This window comes from Mugil cephalus, chromosome 18 (genome assembly GCF_022458985.1).
Source record: "Mugil cephalus isolate CIBA_MC_2020 chromosome 18, CIBA_Mcephalus_1.1, whole genome shotgun sequence".
Lineage (NCBI taxonomy): Eukaryota > Metazoa > Chordata > Actinopteri > Mugiliformes > Mugilidae > Mugil > Mugil cephalus.
The window spans coordinates 7,845,297-7,869,421 of record NC_061787.1 but is presented as its reverse complement, the minus strand read 5'-3'; the positions used below and the strand labels follow the sequence as shown (position 1 = coordinate 7,869,421).

The window sequence follows — 24,125 nt, the reverse complement described above, 5'->3', positions numbered from 1 at the left end:
ATAAAATCATCTTATGGAAAGCTGCAATTTAGACCAGATGCTTTGCGGAATTGTCAGAGCCTAGTCTGAGATCAGTCAGTATGTTTAGAGGGAGCAGCTGGTTGCGTGTGTTGGCCGTTCAGGGTAAAGCATCAGGACAGGGGACTTGCGTGTGCACTGACTCTCCAATCTTCATTCTCTTCCCTGGTCTCCCCTCTCAAACAGCTATGTGAACAGGATAAAAATCTTTTTCTTCCTAGCTGAGGCAAATCTGCCCTAAGGCCTAAACTCATCACAAGCAAAAAAAATCAACATCAATTTCCAAAGAGCTGCCAGTCATCCTAAATTCTTAAGCAAGGACATGGGCAGCAATGTACACTCAATATTAAAATATGTATTATAAATATGAAACGGCCCAATCTGGAATAATAAATGATCATATTTAAATAATTTCTTATGGGAAATGCAGTGTACGGAAAGCCTACAAATTTATTTTACATTATTGGTGCCAAGAAATCAGATCAAAGACAAGTCTGCGTATGAAGTGGACCACTGCACAGATCGGCTTCTGAGTGCTAACCCATTGGAAATGGATGTTTCACAAAGCAGAATAATCAAAACAAAAGGAAACCTTTGGGGGCCTGAGCATATGGAATGATTCCGGAGAAGGGGAGTCTTTTTCTCTGTGACTGGTCTAAAATAAAGGAGAAGCATCATGTAAATATGATAACAGAAGTTATAATTTCAGAATAAGAGACACAGTGGCAGTTGAAATATATGTCACACACATAGCAGGACTGGAAATGTGCCTGCACGACAAAGGAGCAAGATTCCCTCTGAAGCTGATGTCTTTTGTGGGTTAAAATGGGAAAAAAGACATGCTGGGGAAAAGGTCAAGCAATCCACAGGTGTGGCGAGTTCGGATCAAGCATGGCAGTTGTTTAGTGCTGAGCGTGGGTGATATGTCAGTGACACAAGCTGGGAGAAGAGTTTCCGAGTGAAAGGTGGAACAAGGAACAGACGAGCCATCTTTCGACACGTTGCCAGCCGGGCATTGCGCTGACTCTGGTCATGACAATGAAGGCAAAAGAAAGTGAAAGATGATGGGATACCAGTGGAGCGGAGAACCTCAGTGCACCAGAAGAAGAAACTATAAACAGACGAGAGTCATGCCTCGATGACAGACAAAGACATTTCAAACCATTCATACTTGCCAGTGTTTGGTTTCCGTTGAGCTGTTGACTTTTGTCAGGAGTTAGACTCATTGCATTTATGAACTAGCTGAGCCGAATGTGCTTTTGAGTTATTTAAAACTATAGCGTCCTTATGCATACATGCTTTTAAAAGAGACATATATATGTTAAATACCCTAATGCTAAAACACGTTACACTGCTCAAGAAAGGTTGTGCCTTCTTACCATTTCTCTGGAATTTCTACACAAAGCCATGTCTGGGTCCAGTTTCTCCAGAACAAAGTAGTTCCTTTCTTTCAGCTCATTCCTCAAGACACTTCCCTTGACAAGATATACATGTGCCATGTAAGGAATGTTCCACACACCCCTAAAAACAACAAGGCGAGAGAGAAAAAAAGTGCTCATTTTGCATTCTTGAAATTTTGTTAGTTTTTTTTTTTTTATTATTTATCGCTCTAACCGCCCTGGTCACAAGTGTGTGAGATGTTAGAAAACTACTACCGTATGTGGGAAAATAAGTCACAATAGTGTACTAGTTCACAATCATTTGTCCCTTTAGTGAAAATTACACAGTAGTCTGTGGGTAAGTTGGTTTCTATTGTGGCGGTAAGTGTTGTGTCGTCTGTGCCATCTGGATGCTATTTTAACTTATTTTTAAATACAGTCAGACAGAAGGGGTGAACTTAATGTTTTTGCGCCTCAGGCTTCGTTGGTCTGTAATAAATCACCGCACAGGTAGGCTGTCAGATGTAGCTCATACTGAGAACATTATGCATCTTGTTCGAGAAATCCAACACTCACATGCAGATTTGGGAATGATAAAGATGTCATGCAAAATATTTCGTGCGCTGTCTTTCGGACTTACACGCGTTTTCTCTGCACAATGTCAACATAATCTTCCGAGCGAGCGTAATAACCATCCAGACTCAAGGCTCCCCAGAAGTTGGACCACAGCTTGCCGTGGCGAGTGACAAGGGGACCAATTATTTTTCTGCAGGGAAGCAGGAGACAGAGTGGAAAGATTGTAATTCTGTCAGAGTAGATAAAACTCAGTCAAATCTCACAGATAGCCAACCACCTAATGTACTCGGTCTCCTAAAGTGGGTTAAAAAAAAGTGGTTTTAGGTGCAATGATGCATGTGAAACATCAACATTGGGCCAGAAAAATTTAATCATGGTCAAGTTAGTAACAGATTGGGGAAATGGAAGCCAGACATTACGCCGGGCTTGCTGCTGCAGGCTTTAAAAGGAAACAAAAAAAAAAACAAAACAGAATTTCGTCTGTTTCTTTGGATTTGCATGACATACAGCAATCCAGGATTTTTCCAAAGCTGTTCTTTTAGTCTTAAACCCATAATGAAACAGATTTTTTTCCTATTAAATACACAGTGCAGACTTAAAAATAATAAAACCATAATTCACAGGGCTGGTTGGTATGGAGTCAAATGGATCTGCTACATTACGCTAATGGTAATTTTTCCTGGTAAACATAGATTGGACTTTTCCTCCCACAACCCATGTGCCAGCAGAGAATTCTCATGCTGCCTTTAAATACACTGGATAGGCTTTGCATGCTTCCAGCAGGTCACAACGCTACGCCACAGCCTCAGTGACATCTAGTTTATGGGAAGGTTTCTTTACAGTCAAGAGCTGCAGAAGAGAAAAAAAAGGGGATTGCATGTTTGTTTTTTGTATAATGCAAAGTGGCATTTCAGGGTTAGAGCAATAGGCTCTTTCAGTGTTTCCATGTGGCAAAAACAGGAAGCCAGTGCAGCTTATTTTTAACTTTATTTCGCTCAGCTGTAATGTTCCTGTGGTTATGCCACAAAACGGTTAAATCCAGGGGTTCAATGATCACAACAACTACCTTGGAGGTTTTCTGAACAGGCTCGTTGGGGTCCCTGTGTGATTACCTGTTCTGCTCAATGAGAAGCTTCACCGTCTGTCTGTTGGTGAGCATGACGTCTGAATCTATGCTGAAGTAGTAGTCGCATGTGGCATCTGTGCGGCAAAGATCCCTAAAGAAAAACAAAAAACAAAACAGACATGGCAGATAAAATAGTCAATTTAGAGCAGATGACAGTCAATGAAACACTTGAAAGTTATCACCATCACAAATTTATCAGCTTTTAAGTATAAGGCGTCACTTTCAATTGCAGACTTTCGTTTAGCATCTTTGAACCTCCAGTGGATAATGTGATTTGAGGAAAATTAGAGACTGCTAATAAACCCCAGACTTCATTATAGGCCTGTCCTGGCCAGTGCTGTTGGCGTGCTGTGCTTTCCTTGGGATTTCTGAGATGAGGCCTCACAGGTTTAGCTATCACCATGACAGCAGACTGTTTCACCATTAGGGAGAGATTACACCTGTGGGCTCCTATCTAGTAAATCACGTCAACACTTATCTGAGGTCCAGCCAAGGGAGGACACTTCGCATAACCAATGACAGTATAATATTAAACTGAAAATATTCCAACCATATTAAAAAAGATTTCGCTTAAAACGAGCAGCTGGATGTCAAGAAGTCCCATCGTTGGGAATAATACGTTACCTAGAGTGACAGACTGACAATAAGTCAAAGATTACAGTTTTCTTAAATAGAAAAAACAGCATAAGAAAGTAATTTACAGTTAGTTCGGGCCAGCATCTGGTCTCCAAAAGTTATTCTGCAAACCACAGATTCCAATAGATGATAGGCTCATAAGAGGAACACATACATGCCCATGTTTCTGGCTTCTCCTTGGCTCAAGTTTTCTTCTGGTCCCACAACCTTGAAACTGTTGAACACATTCCTGTTCTCTTCCCAGAACTTCTGGATGTGCTTCTCGTGGTAAACCTCCTGAGACGGGAGCCAATATTAATGGATTAAAAGCAACATATAAAGTGCCATGTGTGAGAAAGACACAGCTGCGTAGACTCACGTTGTTGTGGACAAAAACTTTGAGTTTATCCTTGGGATAATCCAGGGTCAGCAATCGGTGGAAGAATTCAGGAAGGAATGGCGTTGGCTGCTCAATGAATACTCCAACCAATACATTTGGATATTCCTGTTTAGATTAGAGGACGGAGAGCTACTTTAAACAGCTGCTCTGTGTAATGCATGACTGTTTAAAATAAATCACGGATAGGTTTGGCATTTTGTGTCTCACGTGAACAGTAAAGTTGCTATAGATGTCTTTCTTTTAACGTCACTTCATTAATAAATTAGTGCAACCTGTAAAATTCTATTTACATTTGTAGGTAACATGATCTGTTCATGAAGTTGTAGGGCACTTCTTGCCTCTACAGACAGTACCACCGGAACCACTCAGTAAGGAGTTTAAACTCATGCCCAAAAGGACTGCTCAGACAGTTAGGGCAAAGAAGATATAACAAGTGGAAAAGCAAGACATGAAGAGAGAGAAGGAAAGATTTTCCCATGACACTCATCCAGCCCACGCAGCTCCGTCTGGACTCCTGATCCTCCTGACCAGTTCACTGCAAAGGTCTGGGCCAGGGATGAAAAGGGATCCGAACAGAACCATCTAATTTGCAAGTTCCGCAAAGACTGTGTTTGAGGCACAAGAAGGAGAGCTCGTACATCAAGCCACAGTGAGCTTAAATTGTTTCAGTAGGACACTGGACAGACAGAAAAGAGTAAAAGGAGTGGCAAAAAGGGCAGTGAAGAGCCAAATAAAAGCATTTATTGTGGCCGCGAGAAGCAACACCTAGACATTTGTTAGGCAGTAGGCAGTGAAGTGGTCTGGCTTGCGGTGTAACACTTACAGTGTCTTTGCATGGCCTTCAGTTCAATCCCAAAACCAAAGTAACACAAAGGACAGGGTTTACACCACAAGAAAGGCGTGGACATAGTAGGAGTAGTGTTTCCCTGTGACCTGATCTTCCAGAAGCCTCGGTCCCAAACACGCGGGGCAGCATAGTGAAGTGACCGTACCCATTATTGAGAAGCAGTGTTTTCTGCATTCATCGTGAAAGGTCACCCAGGGCAACTTCCATAGGCATGCCTTTCATGTAGCTGTGCTCCAGTTCAACCATTGAGACTCATTTATTTATGGAGCCTGTGGGATTACAGTTAATCTGAAGGGATTTCTGCCTATTACATTTTGTCGCAGACGCTGATGTGTAGTCTGGAGAGCTTGATGTTATTGAAGTATAGAGACAACTTTCATTGCACAGGTTTGTGCCAAACTTTCTTTGTGTAAATAAAAACAAAGATTGCCTGAGATCTTGTATGTACTATAATGCCCGGCCCACAGAGAGAGAAATGCACTATGGTTAAATTCTTGACAGACGCAGCCACACAGCCAGAAATTTCCTAGTGCCTGCCATTCTTGCCGTCTATACATTGCCAGCCGTGGCTGAACTCCGTGACAAATTTTCAGTGTAACCGCTATAACTTACTATTGTGGATAAAACCCATACTGAGGAGCCCACTAAAAGCTAGCCTGGTTGACAGTGACACCCCTTTAAATGAGCCCTTCTGAAAACCTCAGAAGCCATATCCTGCACCACAGCAGTGCAGGGCTTCCTTTTACCCAAGTAGTTCCCCTCGCACTTTTAAAAGGGTCCACAAGGACGAATGGGCATATAATCTATTATTGTTGGAAACAGACTGCAACACCGACAGTCTTGCTTATCTGTTGAAATAGGACGAGAGTGTCTAGACGGACACTGATAAATGGATCCCAATGGAGGGATCCTGATAGACCAGGATATGTTTCATTATTCCCTGTGTACACAGACATTGCAGGCACAGAAGCAGTTTCAAGACAGATTAAAAGGCTGACAAATACACAGAGAATGGCTTAATTTGAATCACTTACTTGCAACTGAGACAAGTCCACAAGATCGTCATCACAGTGGCTACAGCCATGTTCATAGTTCCATGCATTGGGGACATAGTTCCCCAGGTAGTTCAAGTACATCTGTAAAGAAAAACATTAAGAGTAGGTGAATTATTATACACATTTTTAAGAAGTTCACTGGTCCCCAGTCTTTCAACTTTCATCCCACAGTAAGGCATTCATTTGATAGTGATTGTATGTCTGGGGCTTTAGCTTTGTTTCCACACAGCTCATTTCAGTGTGTGTAGCTTTGAAAGCAAACAAGTTGATAGAGGCAACCCAAGCTATATTGTTAGAACCAGTGTAGCTTATAACAAAACCAGAGTTCAATCATACACTCTTCAACCATCCATGGGTTTGGTCTCACCCCTACCCTTATGAGGTCCTAATGGGCTGCAAGCCTAAACGAATCCCTCAGACACATTTTGGTCAAATGAGAGACAGAAGATAGTTGGGGATGTTTTTTCCCCTCATATTTTGTGGGTCCCTAGATACGGTGGGGACACATACTAAAATTTTAGAGCAATCACATTTTCACATGTTTCCATTAAAATTTAACATCTTTTGAAAATCCTACACTGAAATACAGCTGCGGAAAACCAGATTTAATGTAGGAATGTAAGGATGACTGGGAGGAATCATTTCTAGTTCAAAGGCCTCTGGGCTACAAATGGCTCTTCTAATCTTTCTGGGACTAGTGCAATCTCTCTATCCTCTCACAAATCTTCATAAATTTTGACATCTTGTAGCTGCTCTGTGTTTAGTGCATATTTTACTGGAAGACATCATTTCCTCATGCCACTCTGTTACCGATCTCTTATTGCAGACATTAACACTGTGATCATGTACTTGTCAGTAGACTGATCTTGGCTCTAAAACTGGAAAATATTAATAAACCAATGGTCAGGCATCCAGCTAGGCAACACCAACATTAGAAACCACTCCTAGGATATTTGGTTCTGTGAGCTACCATTTTCTCTTCCAGCTGTTCAGCCCTCAGGGAAGAATGACTCAATAGTTTGGTGGGTTTGGTTCACTACCAAGGAAGACCAGACACAGGCGGCTGGCGGTGGAACGGGACATGTGATGAGTTGGGGGGGAAGGAAAACATCAGAAGAAAGCGCCACAGACTGAGAGCTTCACACTGAATTCCTGATTTCCAGCTTTACTTAGCCTCTCACACTAATGCGTCGAGAGCGATGGCACATGGGTAACATGGACAGAAAACATTATAGGCTGGTTTTGGCCAGACCTTTCTCCTCCACGGAATAATGAGCTCGCTTAAAAGTGTCGTGTAACTGTCAAGTATCACATGAACAGTGTATATACGTTGGAATTTAAACATTGAAATATAATCTTTATGATGGATTTTAGTTGGAAACAAATCTGAAAGGCCAACAGAAACCCATCTGCAAATGAGATTGTTCAATAATTCAACCCAAGGCTTGTGTCAGAAGTGATCTATTCTGTGCCGTAAGTCAAAAGTATAATTGTGCTCATAATTTCTTACTCACTTTAGTGTTTCCATTGCCATGAACGACCACGGGCAGAGAGTCGTACACTGTGTTTCTAACTCGTACTCGGTCCGTTCCAAACTTGAGAAGCACCTCATCTGTCCAAATGGGGAATACAAGACATTTCAGGCAAGGTGATGAAAATTGACTTGAATAAGGAGGGCCTGTGAAGGGTTGTAACACATAAATTGCCAAGCCTATAAATTCTCCGAAAGTAGCAGGGGCAGAAAAAAAACACACACAATGTTGGTTTAAGTTGGAGTGCAAAAACCATTTAGAACAAAGTGCTAATATTTCACTGAGTTTGAATAAACAGATAAAGCAGGAAATTTAATTAGACTTCAGTTCTTTTGATTTCTTACCAACAGCCCCATTCAGATTCTGGAAAATCTGGCACTTGTGGTCCAAAGTCATATTGAGAGTTTCCTGTAAGACATGAAGACGGACAGAATTTGCTAAGCCACATGTCCTCAGATCAAATGCTGGCTTTGACAGAAGCTACTCACTCGTTGTAGCGGGTCCAAGAATATCTTCGTGTAGAAGAGCTGGTCGTCATCATTGTCGTGGAGGTTCCATTGTGAAACTATCCTGTTTATGTACGGGGCATAGCCAATTATACCTGCAAGTAGTAAAGAGTGTGAAATGCATATCCAGCTGTAAAGTATAGGGTTAGAGACGTTTACAAGGCCATACATAACTGGCAGGCTGTGGTGATAATTAAACTATATCTGCCGGCCCTGTGGTCTAAAGACTTTGCACTTGGAAAAGTGGACCCCATACATAAAGGGAGATTTTGGCAAGCACACAAGAAACGGGCAGGGACTTCCACCTTCCCACGTTCTGCAGATAGGCTGGCATGTTGGCTGGTAAAAAAAAAAAACTGTAATCTATACGTTATGACCATTTCACAACCTACTGCTAGCGGAGCCTCTGGATCTGCGTGCGGTAGTATCTCACACACTCTAAAAGCATATTCTCATGGCAAAGTCTACTCGAGTTTCCGCCAAGTCTCCTCTTTCTTCTTCGTTGTTCAAGGACTCTAACCGCAGCAACAGATTGCAGGGTTTGGCTATGTTGCTGGTGAGCGGCGCATTGCATCCCCTCATTTAAAGAAAAGGCCTCAGACACTGTAAACAAGTCAACGGATAGACATGACATAATGCAAAAAGCAGGAATGAGAAAAAAAGAGGATATTATGACATTTTCTGCATATTCCCGTGCAGGCTACACAAAGTCTGGGAGAATGCTGGGAAGTGTATGCCATTTTGATACAATCTTATGGAAAAAATTACCTAAAACAGTATCAAATATACTCACAGTTGTAGTTGTTATTATTATTATTGTGTGTGTGGACTTTCTATTGTTAATTTAAAGAAGCCATTAAACTTGCGGGTCTTTCAACTTTTAGTGCTAATCCCATCTCAATGTTTTGTCATTATTAGTTTGGTTAGTGAGCAACTTTTGATAAATTTGTTCAAATAAATTCAGGACCACCACAAACAATCAACTATATGTTGATCACATCCACAAGACACTGCAGTTCGACTCTGTGCCACAGTGGTGCCTGTCCAGATGCTATAAAACACTGGTCACTTGGACTGTGGCCCTTGGAGCATAAACAAAACCTGCAATTTTACACAAACTGTGGCACATTCAGGGGCCCCAGACAAATCCGCATGTCATGTCAATGACAATGAATGCTAAAAACAGTCTCTGATCAGTCAGAGACAGCCTGTCTCCAATATGGGAGGTCAGACCAGGCTGATGACCACAAGGAAAGCAGTAATTCAATGTCCTGAAAAGCTGAAGGGATGCAGCTGGCTTTGCTGCTTGAATTATGCATGAGCGCATGGTGTATCTTGGGTAAAAATCTCTGTGCATATTCTGAACGTCTTAACCACGGCTAAGCATCTTTGTGTGATGTCACATTCATATTACATCTCCGAGTGTAACACAGAGGAACCATGAGGAGGGTGATTTCTAAAAAAATAAATAAAATAAAGAAATGTATGTGTGCTGTTGGTGTTCGTATGAATGTTTTATTTTTGGCACATTTGTTATGTGTGTGTTTACAGGGAAAATATACCTTCATTCTAAACTACAGGCACTAATAAATACCCAATCGCTTTTTTTTTCCCTTTAAACTAACACCATCTGTTGCCATTCCTTGAAGCTGCCTCACCACTCTTTGATAACACTGACAGCACGCTGCTGCTTAGCCCCCTGAATTCCAACTAGGCCTGCAAGTCTTCTAAGTTTGACAGATGGTGAGGTGTATAAACCCCTGTGTGCCCTTGGGAGATGAATGGGTTAGATGAGGTTACAGTCAGATGACTTATACATTTTCCCGACATTGAATATCTCGTCACATAGCAGGAATTCAAGGGGTACCATTTGAACAAATTTATATCAATAGTTGTCCCACTGATCTTATGAATGTTTGGGGAATTTAACTATTTATTTGCAGTGCAACGTAGCTTAAAGCGCAAGCTGTTTTTCACAGTAATTTGTTGAATTCATTCTTGTGTGGATTCACCTATGTAATAGTAAACAGTAGACATGTAAACAACACGTCCCTGGCAGCAGAGCGAGCAAGTGAGCGGCTGTGGCTAAGGAGGAAACATGCTAGCTGGGGAGCATGCTAAAGGTAAGGCTAGCTGAGTGGTTTTAGTAGTTAATAGTAGGGCTAAACTAATCTCTCAGTGGTTGAAAGTCACACAGGTGTGTGGTGGCTGCATGGAGGGGGGTGACTCCAGGGCGCTAGGACTCACTCAGTGCGTTTACATTATCTGGGAGTCTCAATCGGATAATGAGAGCTCGGATTTAAATCGGAGTAACGTGTTTACATGCACTTAAGTTCTCCTGTTATAGTCCGATTAAGGCAATAATTCATTTTTTTCATGTGCATGTAACCGCACTGACTGCTAAACCTTCATAAGGTATCGTGGGCCTAACTTAACGAAACATCGGTGAATGGAGGTGCCCACTTGAAAACACCAATGATGTGCCACATACTGCCTACTGCTGTTGGTTAGGCTAGTTAACTGGTGTCTTCTTATTGGTTGCAATTTGGTAGCCAACGGCCAGCCTGCTTTTTTTTTTGTATGTTTGTTTTTCAGTTGGACTGGGCATCTAAATGTGTCTGGCCCCAAATCTTGGCACAAGGGAGAAGTATTGGTTAACATGTAGTCGCATATCCCGTCACTTCTTACCGAAACCCCCCACCTACTGCCAGAGTGGTTGAAATGCTGGCATTTCCCACCCACACTCTACTGGGGGATGGGATTTCGTGGGCCTACTGCTGTTGGCTAGGCTAGTTAGCTGCTGTCTTCTTGTTGGTTGCTAGCTGGTAGCTGACTGCTAGCCACCTGCTGGTCAGTTTCCCAGTTGGACTGGGCTTCTACATGTGTTTTGACTTGGATCTTGGCACAAGATTGTAACATCTCATCCTGTGTAATAATGAATTCCTGGGTGGACACACCTATGCACGAGGGTCAGTCTGTCACCTTGGCTGACTGTCAAAAGTGCTAATATAGCATTATAACATAGATCAAGCATCCAATCTGTCATCAGTTCAGCATTACAATCATACTCTGGATTTTTGGAACCCACCTCCAGAGTTGAGGTAGCGCTTGCCACTGCGGACTAAGGGGTACTTGTCAGCTAGTCGCTTGTCAGGCCATATCAGTCCCTCTGCAGCAAAAAGTACTTTGTGATTGGCCTGTTGGAACTTCTTCAGAATCTCTTCTGGTCCCCCAGCGAAGATAAGATCATAGCTAAAAGGAGAGAGCGGAGATAAAATGCAACAGATTGTTATCCTTTTATTTATCCTTTAGGAGAAGACATTTTCTTGAGCATTTTGTCTTCTATCTGATACACACCCACAGTTCATACTTGCCTGACACAGATAGAAATCTTAACACAAACAGTGGACATTCTTCACAAGGGACCGTTTGTGTAGCATTCTGTGATTGAAAAGTACCTCTGAATTAACGTCTTCTGCTTCTTTGCCAGACATTAACACATCAAAGCAGCGCTGAGTGTTCCGACGCATACCTGTCTGTCTTACATGTCTGCCTCTGACAGACAGAGCAAAATAAAACCTTGACATCTTTATAGAGGCCTCGTGGTGACGTGTTTGAAAGCGTGAGTATTATTCAGAGGGCAGATATTTTAGTATGTGGAAACTTTCAATGTCTGTGGTGAATTTATGACCTTAGAGGTGTGAGGTCATAACTATAAAAGAGCGGATTTGTTTTGTTGATACTATTTCTGAAGAGTCAGAGGCTGTAAAGCTACCTAAATAAGGGCTTGATTCTGTTTATGTGGGAGTGTACTGTAGACACAAAACTGGCAGATCCCCAAAAAGTGAAAGACCCGCTATTACAGGCAGGGAAGCCTAGATCTATCCTTGTAAGTATTATTTACTTTTGCTTGAATCGTGTTTATTGTATATGCAGCATGTAAGCATGTTTGCATATACGAATATACCTCTGGCTTCGGCTATCCTCTTCCTCGCTTCTCCTCCCTTCAATTCCTGCTCCCCACTCCATCACAACCTTTTTTCCCAACTGCTTTCACGTGAGAGGTTCCTCCATATGAGTTGTGTTCTGCTCAAGGTTTCATTCTGTTGCTTTGCCGCCATTGCCTTTTGTATTTCTCCAGGGATAATGGGCTCGGGGATATTTTGTAAAGCATTTAGAGACAATTTAAACTTTAAACTGAATGTTTCCCTGTTTATATAAAAATCTGTACTCCTCCACAAAACATTATTGGCAATGTTTAAAGGGTTTTACTATATAAATGAAACAAACTGATTGTTCTGTTTTGCTTTATTTGTTTAATTTTGGAAATTAACAGCTGAGATCTTTTATAATAACTAAACGTAAAGTTACGCTGAGACTGCCTACTGTGTAAAATCACTAATGGGTATTAACTCTTTGTAATAAGAAACTCTTTAATTAGCACACTAATCAATAACCAAGTTGCAGGAAGCTTTTCACCAATGATGCAGAGTCCCACCCACCAAACAGGAGCCAAATTATCCAAAAGTCACTCAACTGCCTCATGAAATCAAAAGTGGAAACCACCTTCTCTTTTATGTCGTCCTAGCATCAAAAAGTTGTGGTCTCTGTTCCAGGTATGCTGCTTTCGAGCTGCATGCACATGTTTTCTTTGTGTTTCAAGGCTGTGACTGTATCAAACACTCAAGGTGGTCCGGCACAATTATACATGTTAAAATGCATCTGAATGGTAATCTTCTGAAGTGAAGAGACGGTTCATTATACTACAATCACTTCCTCTAAAAAAAAAAAGAAAAAAAGAAAAGAAAAAGAAAACATTCCAATTACCTGTTGCAAGGGTGTGACAACTTTGCACGGCAATTATGGGTAACATTATTCATGTGACATAGTACAGAAACTATCATCATCTCCTGCTCTATTTAAGGAAGTATAGCTGCAAAGCTCTTATTATTCAAAACCACTCTCATTACCCCTGTGAAACTTTCCATTGGCCTTGAAAACTCATAATTCAGCTACCTGGATGTGAGAATTGCTCTTCTCATATGTTTACCGATGCTCTGTAATAATGCCTTAGCTTGAGTGAATGGAGGGGGTTAGGGTAACAATACATAAACAGGCGCCTATTCCTCGGGAGCATTCAATGCAGTCATTACAGTCTGTGATTGTGAAAATTAGTTTTAATTTCTGATTCGTGGCTCCAGAAAGCTTTGGAAGGTGTTTTCTTTTGTCTCCCTTTTGTAATTATGTAATCAAAGTCAAAGGATGTGATCAAAGTCTAATAAATCGAGATAGACAGATCAGTAGATGCTTTAATTATCCCAAACTGGGAAATTTCACAGTATCGAGTATAAATATCCAATTGCCAGGGCTCCCTCATAGATGGAATTAATTCCACTAAATAAAATACAAAATCTGAACTATGTAAAGCTCAATAAATTGGAAATAGCTGAAAGACATCTTAGGCCATGACTTTACCTATCCACAGACAGGACAACAAGATCCTCCTGGTCAGCCAGAGCCTCCATGGCCTCCTTCAGTAGTTTGACTTTTTGCCCACCGCCAATAGATCGACCCACGTCACCACCTTTCCATGCTTCTCCCATTCCCAACACCTGAGAACAAACACAACGGGGGCAAACTGTAAAGCATTTGAACTGCTTTAACACCAAGATGTACCAAAAGGCCACCATGCAGGACACATCAGGCATATCATTATAACCATCTCCCTAATATTGTATAGGTCTCCCTTGAGCCTCCAAAAGAGTTCTGACTCATTAGAGGATGAACATGGGCCTCCTGAAGGAGTCCTGTAGTAGCAACAGAATTTTGCTAGTGGGGGCCTTTGGTTCCTAGGGGGTGAGGGGAGAGACCTCTGTGGATCAGTTTGGGATCTAGTGAATTTGGAGGCCAGGTCAACACCTCCTTCATGGCTGTTGCCATCATGGAGTGTCATTGCCATGGGCTGGGGGTGCCTGGTCTATCTAGGTGGGTGCTACATGTAACATCCACGCAAATGAATGCCTGGCCCAAAAGTTTCCCAGCAGAACTTTGCATCATCACAAGATGTCAGTAGTTTTAATGAGGTGGGTGATTGGTTTATGTCTGCTAGTCTGCATAAAAAAAAATTAAAAAAAAATTGGCAGGGTCAGATGTCCCACTTTCACAGTCATTATAAAGAAAATCGCACATTCTTTCATCACGGGTTTATGACGCCGCTTTGGAAATCGGCTTATTATGGGAAACACCCAATTGTTTTCCAACCAGTGGTAGGAACATTTTATAGACTCTTTTGTGCAAATGCTGCCAGGATAAACGTCTGGGATGTCACACCATCTTGCTATTTTGTAACACAGCTGCGAATGGATAGAGCGCACAGCTGTAGGGGGAAATGTTAATAAGAGTGTGAGCTTTGGAGTTGAAGGTAGGTTCAAACTGATCAACCACATGGCCGAGTTACCTGTGCTACTGAGGTAACACCTGAGCCGCTGTGAAATTGTCAGGTCTTGTTATTCTGTGTTTACTAATGGTGTTTTGGGACTTTCTGTACAGACATAAGTGCAAACGCAGAATAAGAACGTGAGCATTAACTCTAATTTAAAAAAAAAAAAAAAGTTTACTGCAAAGATCTTCTTGATTAAAAGCCCAAAAGAAGCAAGCACCGCAGCTTGCCTGAGTTTAGATCACAAAGTGCCAACTGTTGCAGGGCAAGAACTGGTCTAAAAAAATATTTTTTACAACTTGGTTCAACCACAGAGGGGAATTCTAGACCCACAATGAGGAGTATCCCTTAAAAACTGGGGCTTATGCAGCGTGCTACGCATCACTTTCTCCTATAACAGACCCAATCAGCCTCAGGAGATGTGTTAAAAGCATTTTGTGGTGACGTGTGCGTGTGAGCACCGTCTCGTTAGCCAGGATGAACCGCAGATTACGTGGACATAATTTTAGAAGACAGTCTTACCTTCACAGTGTAGCTGAAGTAGTTAGCAGACTGCATGAAGCGAAGAAAGCCATCTGTTTCTTCTGTCGCGACAGTTAAGACGAGCAATTTCTCTGAAAAGGGAAAGGAGGCAGATATTCCGCAACTTAAATTTATCATTGAAAGTCATCACATACTTCTTTGGCGACCAAATTATAGGAATGTGGGGATATACCATTGCAAATAAAAACATCACTGACATTTTAAGAGACAAAAATGTTGGCGCCCGTTGAAGCATATCCACAGAAATGTGTATATTGTTTTAAGCTTAAATATAAGTATTGAGATTCCCACTTCAGTGAACCATGTTCTCTCTCTAAACCTCAAACCTATGTCAACATCCTGGTAACTTTTTGGGTCGGCCGTCTAAAGCTGCGTCTCAAATTAGTACTGGCTTCTGTACTTTTAATGTGAATCAAAAACAGAAGCTTATTTCAGAGACAGGCTCAATAATGTCTTCCTCAGCGGGATAGGAGAACTCCCACAAACCTCTGGGACATCCAGTGACTTTAAGTGATGAAATCTGAGGTCTGAAAAGGGTTAACCAAATACTAATTTGCACCTTGCAAGGCTAGAAAGAGGAAGACTACTCTCACCAAGCTGATTTCCACCAACTTGGGGCAGATTTAATCACAATGGCCATTGCGTGTAAAGGAAGGAAGTAGCCCAGCTCTCGTTCAGACCTCATTCATCGAACGCTGGGAGGGGGAGCACTAATTCATTCCCTGCCATTTCAAAATGTGCAAAATATTGTTCTGTGCTAGGCCTCAAACAGCCGAAAAAAAAAAAAGTTAATGGTACTTTACGATGGTTTTATAGAAGTACTTGAACACTAATCCAGCTTTTCATGATTCAAGAGCCAATCTGGCCTCTATTTAATATACAGCACTGCTGTCCACGAAAGCCTTGTAAATTATTTATTGAACACTGGCAGGCAGGACTGAACGCCTGAAAGACATATCAGGGTCCTATAAAAGCTTTAAGAAGACTTGTTCAAAAGTGAAGTCTGCTCTAGAACACAGATAAGAAGTTAGCATTACACCTCTGGAAAGCACTGATTAATAATGTCAATGAAAAGTTGCCTGAAGTTGATTAATTAATAAAAGCAGTTCAAAGAGGAGGATAAGCCACATTTCCATATGGTAGGACCTACCTCACGCTAATTGCCCAAATAAATCGGAATAAAACATGACTCATTTAACATACTAGAAAATCCACTCCCTCTCAAAACCCCAGATCTTACCTAAAGCAGTATATGTCACCTGATAAAGCATCCTCCCTGAAACTCTTTTCCATCCCTTTCCAGTCAAAGTGACTTAGCCATTCTCTCATCTCAGTCTAGCCTTGTCTCTGTCATCCCTTTAATAACCCTTTTAGTACTTGTCTGACACAAAGATTGGAAACAGCTCCCTGTCTGGATCTGACAGTATCGCATGACACCTTAAAAGGAGCTGGGAAGTTTCAATAGAACGTGACTTTAATATTCAGCGCGGCACAGAGGGAAGAAACATCTATTCTGAGCCACAGGTGTTTTCTGTTCCTATTCTTGGCTTCAGGGTAAAAGATGTTGGGGGATAGTACAGCCAGGGGATGATGTTTCCCTCATCTGTGAAACACATTTCCCATGCACTTCTGTAAAACATGTGATTGCTTCCTGTTTCCAGACATCGGACTTTCACATTGGTAAAGTTGAAGTCCAGGTCGCGCAGATACAATAGATATACACAGCATTTTCATGCTTGAAGGTCAGTGCTTCTGGTAAAATAGTATGATATTTCCTTGATATTTCTGTGCTGTGTTAAGGATGTGACAGGCCAAGCTGCCAGCATCTGAGGTCCTAGTTGTTCCTTGTTTTTTTTCATATTTTCTAATTTTACATCATGATCCGTGTCAAATTCTTAACATTTTATCAGCTAGAGGATCATATATAATTAATTAACTCATTAAAGACTTAAATGTCCACCCATGGATAAAAAAAAAAAGCTTACCGTAATTCACCAATGGACAAAATTCAAAGTTTGTCTGAACACTGGGAAGTTACACTTTCTGGGGGAAAAAAATCTGCATGAAAAATCTTTGGAGGAATTTGTCGGTAAAAATTTAGTTAGTTATACCCTTCGGATGTCACGAAGGTCTTCTGGGCAAAAGCACATCTTCCCGGTGTTCAGCCAAACTTAGAATTTTGTCAATAGCGCAAACCGTTGTGAGTTACTGTAATTTAAAAACTGTGAGCTTTCGTGTGATTCGAAAGAGTTAATTGCAGACCAACCTGATATAGACTCCTGCCACCACATGACTGCAAGCACAGAGGGTATGTACCAGTTGCCAATACACTGCAGGCTTTGTGGCAAGTGCAACTTTCTGGTCCAGATACAAGTGACATAGGGCGAGACTACCATTGACCTTCATTGCTGGTAGTTCTTAAATGTCCATTTAGTGTGTCCATAACTATAAAACGGACAAGCTAGTGATTCAAAAACACATCACGAATAGCCCGCCACAATTGAGCACTGGAAATGTGTATTTTGTAACTTCCACACGCATTTTAAATTGCGTCCCTGTGCCTCTCAGTGAGGTTGGGAAGCATGTGGTTTCCATTGAGCCAATCAGCAAAGATCAAGGCGACATTATCAGGTCAAACGGGGCTCAGATGTGTTCTGCAAGGTCCACCACGTCATGAACAGCTGACAGAGCTGCTTTATTAGGTACCAAGAAAAACTGGCCTAATGTTGTTGTCGAATGTGATAATGTGTATTTTGACATGTATATGAATGAATCAGCACAGCACTGTTCTAATAGTCTAAATACAGGTTTGCATAAAGGGTTAAGTATTTCCTGCTCAAATGCCTAGACAAAATGTTGAAATCCTCTTGCAATACATAAACAGATAATATCAGTTGAGAAATATGAGTATTTCTCTTTGCAGCTTTTTTCTCCTAACATGTGCATAGTTGTACAGTGAAAGAGAAAGTGAATGTCTGCTTGTATCTATTCTAATTTCTACAGCACTGAACTATGAAAGGCAACACAAAACTAAAACCTAAAACACAGGCTTTCCTTGTCAAGGAGCCATTTCCCATCGGGAATAAATTCACTGACACCAATTACCTCTGTGTGACTTTGCCCTGACCTTACAAAACCACACACTTTACTCCTATCATAAACACTCAGGCCACAAGAGAGCATCCCAACAAGCAAGCTCCCAGCTAAGTACAGTCTGGGCATGCAAACCACCTTTGATGTAAATGAGATGAGACTTGCACTCATATTTCCCGACATTGCAAGTCCCATTCACTAACACTTGAGCGTGTCATGGCTTTTCCATACAACATCCCAGGTGATGCAAAATTGCAAAGATTTGCAAAGGCCTCATGTTAATCCTCCAAATACAAAACAAAGAGCCAAGGGAAGAAATGGTATGGGTCAATTCAAGGCCAAGCCACAGCCGTTTATCTTTTTTAAAATTGTTAAGCTCAACTTAAAAGCACAACTTCTAAAGCCGATATTCCATAGTTTCTCATCACGCAACTGTAATTAGTTGTGTCTGTTAAAAAATAAAGAGGTCTCCCTTTCAGCACAGACGAACCAACTTACATTTACAGTATTGTCAGTATTATGACCTTACATTTTGCAGGATCTTAACCCTGTGCATTATTCATTTTATGCCTGACAACAAACATCTTTTAAATTTAAACCACTCAAGTCTGCCCAGGAGGTAACTACAATACGACTACAACTACAAATGGGTTATTTTAAAACTGATCTGATGTGTAAAAATAACAATTCAGTCATTTATGCGATCCAGTCCAACCAAATATTGTCTCAGTGTGCCTGCTTTCTTGAGGTCAATAAACCATAAATCCAAATCGACCCTTGTATTGTTCGTCATGGGACGTCTCTCCAGTTCCTTGATGCGTCTTTGAGTGAGTGCCACAATCACACAAATAATGAAAAGTAGCTGAGAGACAGATGGCAACACTCAAAAAGGGGAGGCTTTTAGCTGTGAATTTAGAGGATGAGTGTGCAGAGTAAACACAGTATGTTCTGTTGTCGGTACTGTATGAACAGCCCACAGGAGGAGAGGAATGTAAGCTCATACAGTGCTGCTGAAAAAGGAATAGACGCCAAGTGGTCTTTCCTTTGCACTCTTTCCCTGTGCCACATGGGGCTCAGCCGTCTAGGTAAACTTTTACACTTCAGTGACCAAGAGTTCTGACTCACTGGCTGGGGCTAAGCTTAAGTAAGCATTTCTTGCAGAAAGGAAAGAGCCATCATGGGGATGTGCCCTGGTCTTGAACATAAGGATAACAGGATTCTCTTTGACTAGACAGTGCTGGCCAGTGAACACAAACCACCGTTCTATTTTGGTCATCCGGGTAAATAAACTGTTCCTACCTTACCAAACAGCCAAACTGTCAGGTCGAGGAAAGTGGATAAAGTATTACTTGCCTTTCTCTGCATTTGACTCAGTCTGCGTTTAACGCCAATGAGCTGAGGGATGGAACAGGACATTTATATAACCCCATTAGTTGCCACATTCAGACTTTTATGCTAGGATTATGCACTGGAATTTGTAATTTAACCGTTTTGCAACTTGGCGTGCCATTGATTCACTTGAGGATGTGTACCCTGAAAAGACAGCCCGAATGATATTAAATGTTAATGTAACTCAGGTCTGGTTGTTCCTTTTTTCCTGCCTGTGAAATAATGAAATGAACGAAAGGTTATGAGAAAAGTCGAAAGGCCTTTAACTTCTTATAGATGGGCCTGATCCGTGCCAAGGACCTTAACGCTGAGGTTGTGTAGCTGAAGCCCTTGTGAGTGACAGACCTAGCAAATTCTTTCTTTAAAGGGTAGTGTCATTTTTGTACAATGGAAGATTATTGAGTTGCAGTTCAGGGTTTGCCAAAACAACTTTTGCTGAGTTCCCATAGTTTAAACAAGATATAAAAAAAAGGCTTGTTTAGCCATATTTTTGGAGACAGACTTGTCGCCCAAGTATCTCATAAAAGACAAGCCAATAGAAAAGAAAAGAAAAGAAAAGAAAAGCAGCCAGTGGCCTAATTTTGTTCTGAACAAAGGATGACATTTTGAATAAACCACTGTGTTGCTGCTACACGTCAATAGAGTACAATGACCTGAATAACATTCCTTAGTAAATTTCGAATAGATTACCCAAATGATAAATGAGTTACTCTTAGGCTTGTGTGTGCTGTAAAGGTTATTGTAACTCTGGTTATTGGGAATTTGGGTCACAGCTGGACTCGGAAAGGCGTTAATCTAGGCAAACATTCGGCCTTGTAATGCACCCATGTTGTTGAGAATTTCCAGTAATGTGACAGACTGTTCATCATCAGTCCCTCCTGGAAAGCTTTCTTATTCGTGTAGATGTGAAAGCAGGGCTAAACTAGCAGTTCAAACCCGGCTACTAGCCTAGCAGCCCTGCCTAAGGAAAAGACTGAGGAAAAGGTTTCTGAAGCTACATGGCCATTTCGAGAAGCAGTTCTGATGAACATGCTTTACTGTCAGCATTACAACAGACATCTGTCTGTGCGTGGGGCTGAGTGGTAGGATAAGACAAATTTACACGAAAATAAAGTTTTAACAGGAAGCCCTCACATATATTTTACTGCGGCATCTTCTCATTTCTCAGCTTTCAGCTAAACATAGAATCACCCCACCCAACCTACAGTTGCAGCTTTGAAAAGCATTAGACTTTTAATGTGACCACAAGCAGCTTTGGCGCAGATCTTTTGATATCTGAAGGAGCCAGGAGCATCTAGACATGCAGACATTCCTCTCAGCTATAGCAACAAACGCCTTTGTTGCTACCTAGGTGATTACTCCACATGTTAGCAATTACACACTTCACCAGATTGCTCCCAGACTAGGTTAGTCAAAGTGACGTTTCAAACTCTCCATAATGGACAAAACACACCATTTCCACAATGCAAGGGAAGTATAGCGTATTCGCAGAAAAAGTCTGCGTTTTCAATTACACATGTCAAACCACAAGCACTCCAGCCCCAGGATGTGGCATGATGTCACCAGTGTCGGGCCGGGAAACTATTTTGTAGACTCGTCACACGTCATTTTCTATCAGGAATAGCTTTTTTTATTTTGCCCTTTGAGAGCGACAGCTATGTGAGAAAAAAAAAAAAAAAAACATTACTAATGTCTCATCAAGCTTTTGTCATGTAGCACTTTTACACTTAAGACAGTCATTTCCTCAGTTTCCCACAAAACAGTTTTACTATGGAGCTTTAAGTGCTGAAAGGAACACACACCTAGTTTGAACATAAATGGGTAACCTCTAAGAGCATTAAGTTTAATCATGGTGCCCTAATTAACGTGCCACGTTTCGTGCTGAACTACTAAACGTGGAAGGCAGAACACAACTCTGTGCTATGAGCTACTGCATTCTGAGCTACAGATAGGCCCAGCATTCTAACCAGCCACGCGCTATTACCTTGGCCAATGAACTCAAAATGCTCTTTATAGATAAGCTGTTCCGTATGTGGTTTGCCGTCGGCACTTTCTCCACAGCAAACAGATTTTATTGCAAAAAGCTTAAATAGTTACTAAAAGTAAACAAAATACTTTGGAATTTTGCAATTGCATTGCATTACTGGAATTAAAACTAGAACTGACTGCAGACTTTGATAAACATCAGTCATTTTGCACCAAATGGTCTGTCCAGATGCATCAATACAAGATTCAGACCGCGAAGCTCTTCCCAAAGATCCGTTCCTACAGTCCGTTCAGACAGTCATCACTGAAAAAGTCCGACTAACCCAATGTAGCCCGTTACCCCTTCCCCTTCACTCCGAGTTAGCAATCTTCTAAAGCCGAAGCTGAAAAAATCTGACAATGTTTTGGGTGCAAACGTGTGTGCATGACAACGTAACCCTCAATTTTGGAAAGGTGCTCTCAGAGTTTATTGCCACACAAGATTACCATAAACAAATACAAACCAGCCAGAGGATTAGTCTCCTATTCCATTATGATTCTCCACATGACAGGCTTGGTAACGTAATGGAATAACAGTATAATAACGATTAGTAACAGACAGCATTACTAGTTTTTCACCTGTTTTCAGTCCCGCTTGGGAAAGCCTTTATGTCACTGGAGCTTGACGTGCGAGATAAACAACTACCCGATAGCTGGGAGAAAATTCCACCTCAGACACAGCTAAGGCAGACAACACAACACATATTTGGCTGAAATAAAAAGGAGAAGGGGAGGCACGGAACCAGCCTTGTGGTGATATAGTGACAATGTTTGGAAGGCATGATTGCAGCCTTACCCTGCCAACAGGGTTTGTTAGTTTGTTAGAGTGGAATTACAGGCAGTAGTGTGTGCTATAATCCAGTATGTATGGCCTGGGCAACCTTAGGTGGAGTTTCCTTTCTTTCTCTATAAAGTGCTGCACGCTGACACGTCAGTGATGTCTGGGAAAGGTCTAATCTAGAGAAGCCTTGTGCATGGGACAGTGGAACAGTCCACCAGATCATGAGTAATGACCTCCCTAGCCTTTCGTAAACATATGAGAGATTTACTGCCAGGAACACAAAAGCTGCTCCTAAGTAAATACTGTCCGCATTTCTGTGATAGAAAGCAGCCGTCGTTTGAGTGGCATGTGTTTGCAAGAGTTGGGCTGAGGATTTACGACAGAATCCCTGACATAGGTCAATAATGGCCCGGTTTACTGAAACCGGTCCATCTCCCTTACAAAAACACCACAACTCTAAAATGACTCTGAAAGCATTTTGATTGTGTAGTCGAAATTATAACTCAAGCTACATTTACGTGTTGCGGCAAACTATTCTGAATGGAAGTGTCACAAAAAAATACGCAGTGGCCGGGACTCACACCATGTTAACTCCAACACTTGTGTCAAAAGTGCTGTTCACACAGCAGTCACCTCAGACGTTAAGTGAAAGGCTCCTTTCAGAGGGCGGGCCAGTGGGGGTCTACGGAGCCCAATTTTTTGGAACTTTCCAAAACTGACAAACCGACAGCCACGTCCGCTGTCCACGGCGACTGCCCAGGTGCGCGTTGGCGAGAAATGCGTTCCTCTACTGCCTCTTTTCACAGCCTCTTTGCATCTGTGCCACAACCAGAAAAACTGCGCCCTCGGAGAAGAGCTGGAGGACAGATGTCAGAGTCTGAACAACATTCAGGCTTAACACCCTTTTACTGACCTCAATTTCTGCTTTCATTTTCCCACCATAAAGAAAAGTCATCCTAAAGCAGCATGCGCACTCTTTATTTTTTTTGGCTTGAGTATGTGACCCATTATTTTTTGAAAGAAGCCTCCGCGAACTTGGCCGAGACCCAAAGTGATGCGTTCACTCCCCTTTTTCACAAGAATTTGTATCCCCGCTGCATTCTCTGGAAAATAAATCAAAACTGTTCGACGGAGAGTGCATAGGAAAAAATAAAGACCCACTGTGAACACATCTTATAAAAAGTGACGTGCATGAATGTTTCTTGAGCTTTGTCATTAACTCCCACACAGGCCTGCTTTATTACGGTTTCCCAGTCCAGAAACAATGATGCATGTACTGTACATACTGGGAAATTACGAAAAACTAAATGTTCCAGCCTCATGTAATTAGAGAAAGATTTTGGGGGTTTGTCGAGCTGCCACATGCCAAAAAAAAAAAAAATATATGTATAACCTACTTTAAAGCTAGATTTATGCTTACGCCTGAGATCAACATAGCTACTGCACGTTGACATGGCCGTCGCCAGAAATTTAACTATACATCACGGCGGTGCAGACCACAGCAGCTGTGATTAGCTCGAAATGCATTTCCTCATCCACGTTTCTCAAGCGCAAAACATCCACCCTAACATCCGACACGTCACCCGCTCAGGAGCCTTCGCCTTCTTTTCTACGTTGCAGCGACTTCGGTTCAAGTCACTGTTGCTCGGCGTCGGTTTGCTCGAACTCCAACAAAAGCCACTCAGTTCTAACTGCAGCAGGTTGGAGAACACTGAAGCACCTCAACACAGCTGACCAGCCTTCAGAATGATGCTGACACACTAGCGCATTGATTGTAGTCTCCCTGCCCTGAAGACCGAAG

General features: G+C 41.7%; 1 protein-coding gene across 2 annotated transcripts in view; it reads right to left on the bottom strand.

Moving 5' to 3' along the window:
• plod2 (procollagen-lysine, 2-oxoglutarate 5-dioxygenase 2) overlaps positions 1-24,125 on the bottom strand; it is a 31,680-nt gene that overhangs the window by 5,290 nt on the left and 2,265 nt on the right. Inside the window, exons 2-14 of one of the 2 annotated variants that reach the window (XM_047568345.1) lie at positions 15,016-15,107; positions 13,530-13,666; positions 11,143-11,306; positions 8,037-8,149; positions 7,893-7,956; positions 7,531-7,628; positions 5,996-6,097; positions 4,094-4,219; positions 3,890-4,011; positions 3,086-3,190; positions 2,038-2,163; positions 1,398-1,539; positions 611-673 (exon numbers count right to left, since the gene is read on the bottom strand). In XM_047568345.1, the coding sequence (XP_047424301.1) occupies positions 611-673; positions 1,398-1,539; positions 2,038-2,163; positions 3,086-3,190; positions 3,890-4,011; positions 4,094-4,219; positions 5,996-6,097; positions 7,531-7,628; positions 7,893-7,956; positions 8,037-8,149; positions 11,143-11,306; positions 13,530-13,666; positions 15,016-15,107 (1,454 nt within the window). The remainder of the gene's footprint in view (positions 1-610; positions 674-1,397; positions 1,540-2,037; positions 2,164-3,085; positions 3,191-3,889; positions 4,012-4,093; positions 4,220-5,995; positions 6,098-7,530; positions 7,629-7,892; positions 7,957-8,036; positions 8,150-11,142; positions 11,307-13,529; positions 13,667-15,015; positions 15,108-24,125) is intronic. The other variant, XM_047568346.1, reaches the window with a different exon arrangement.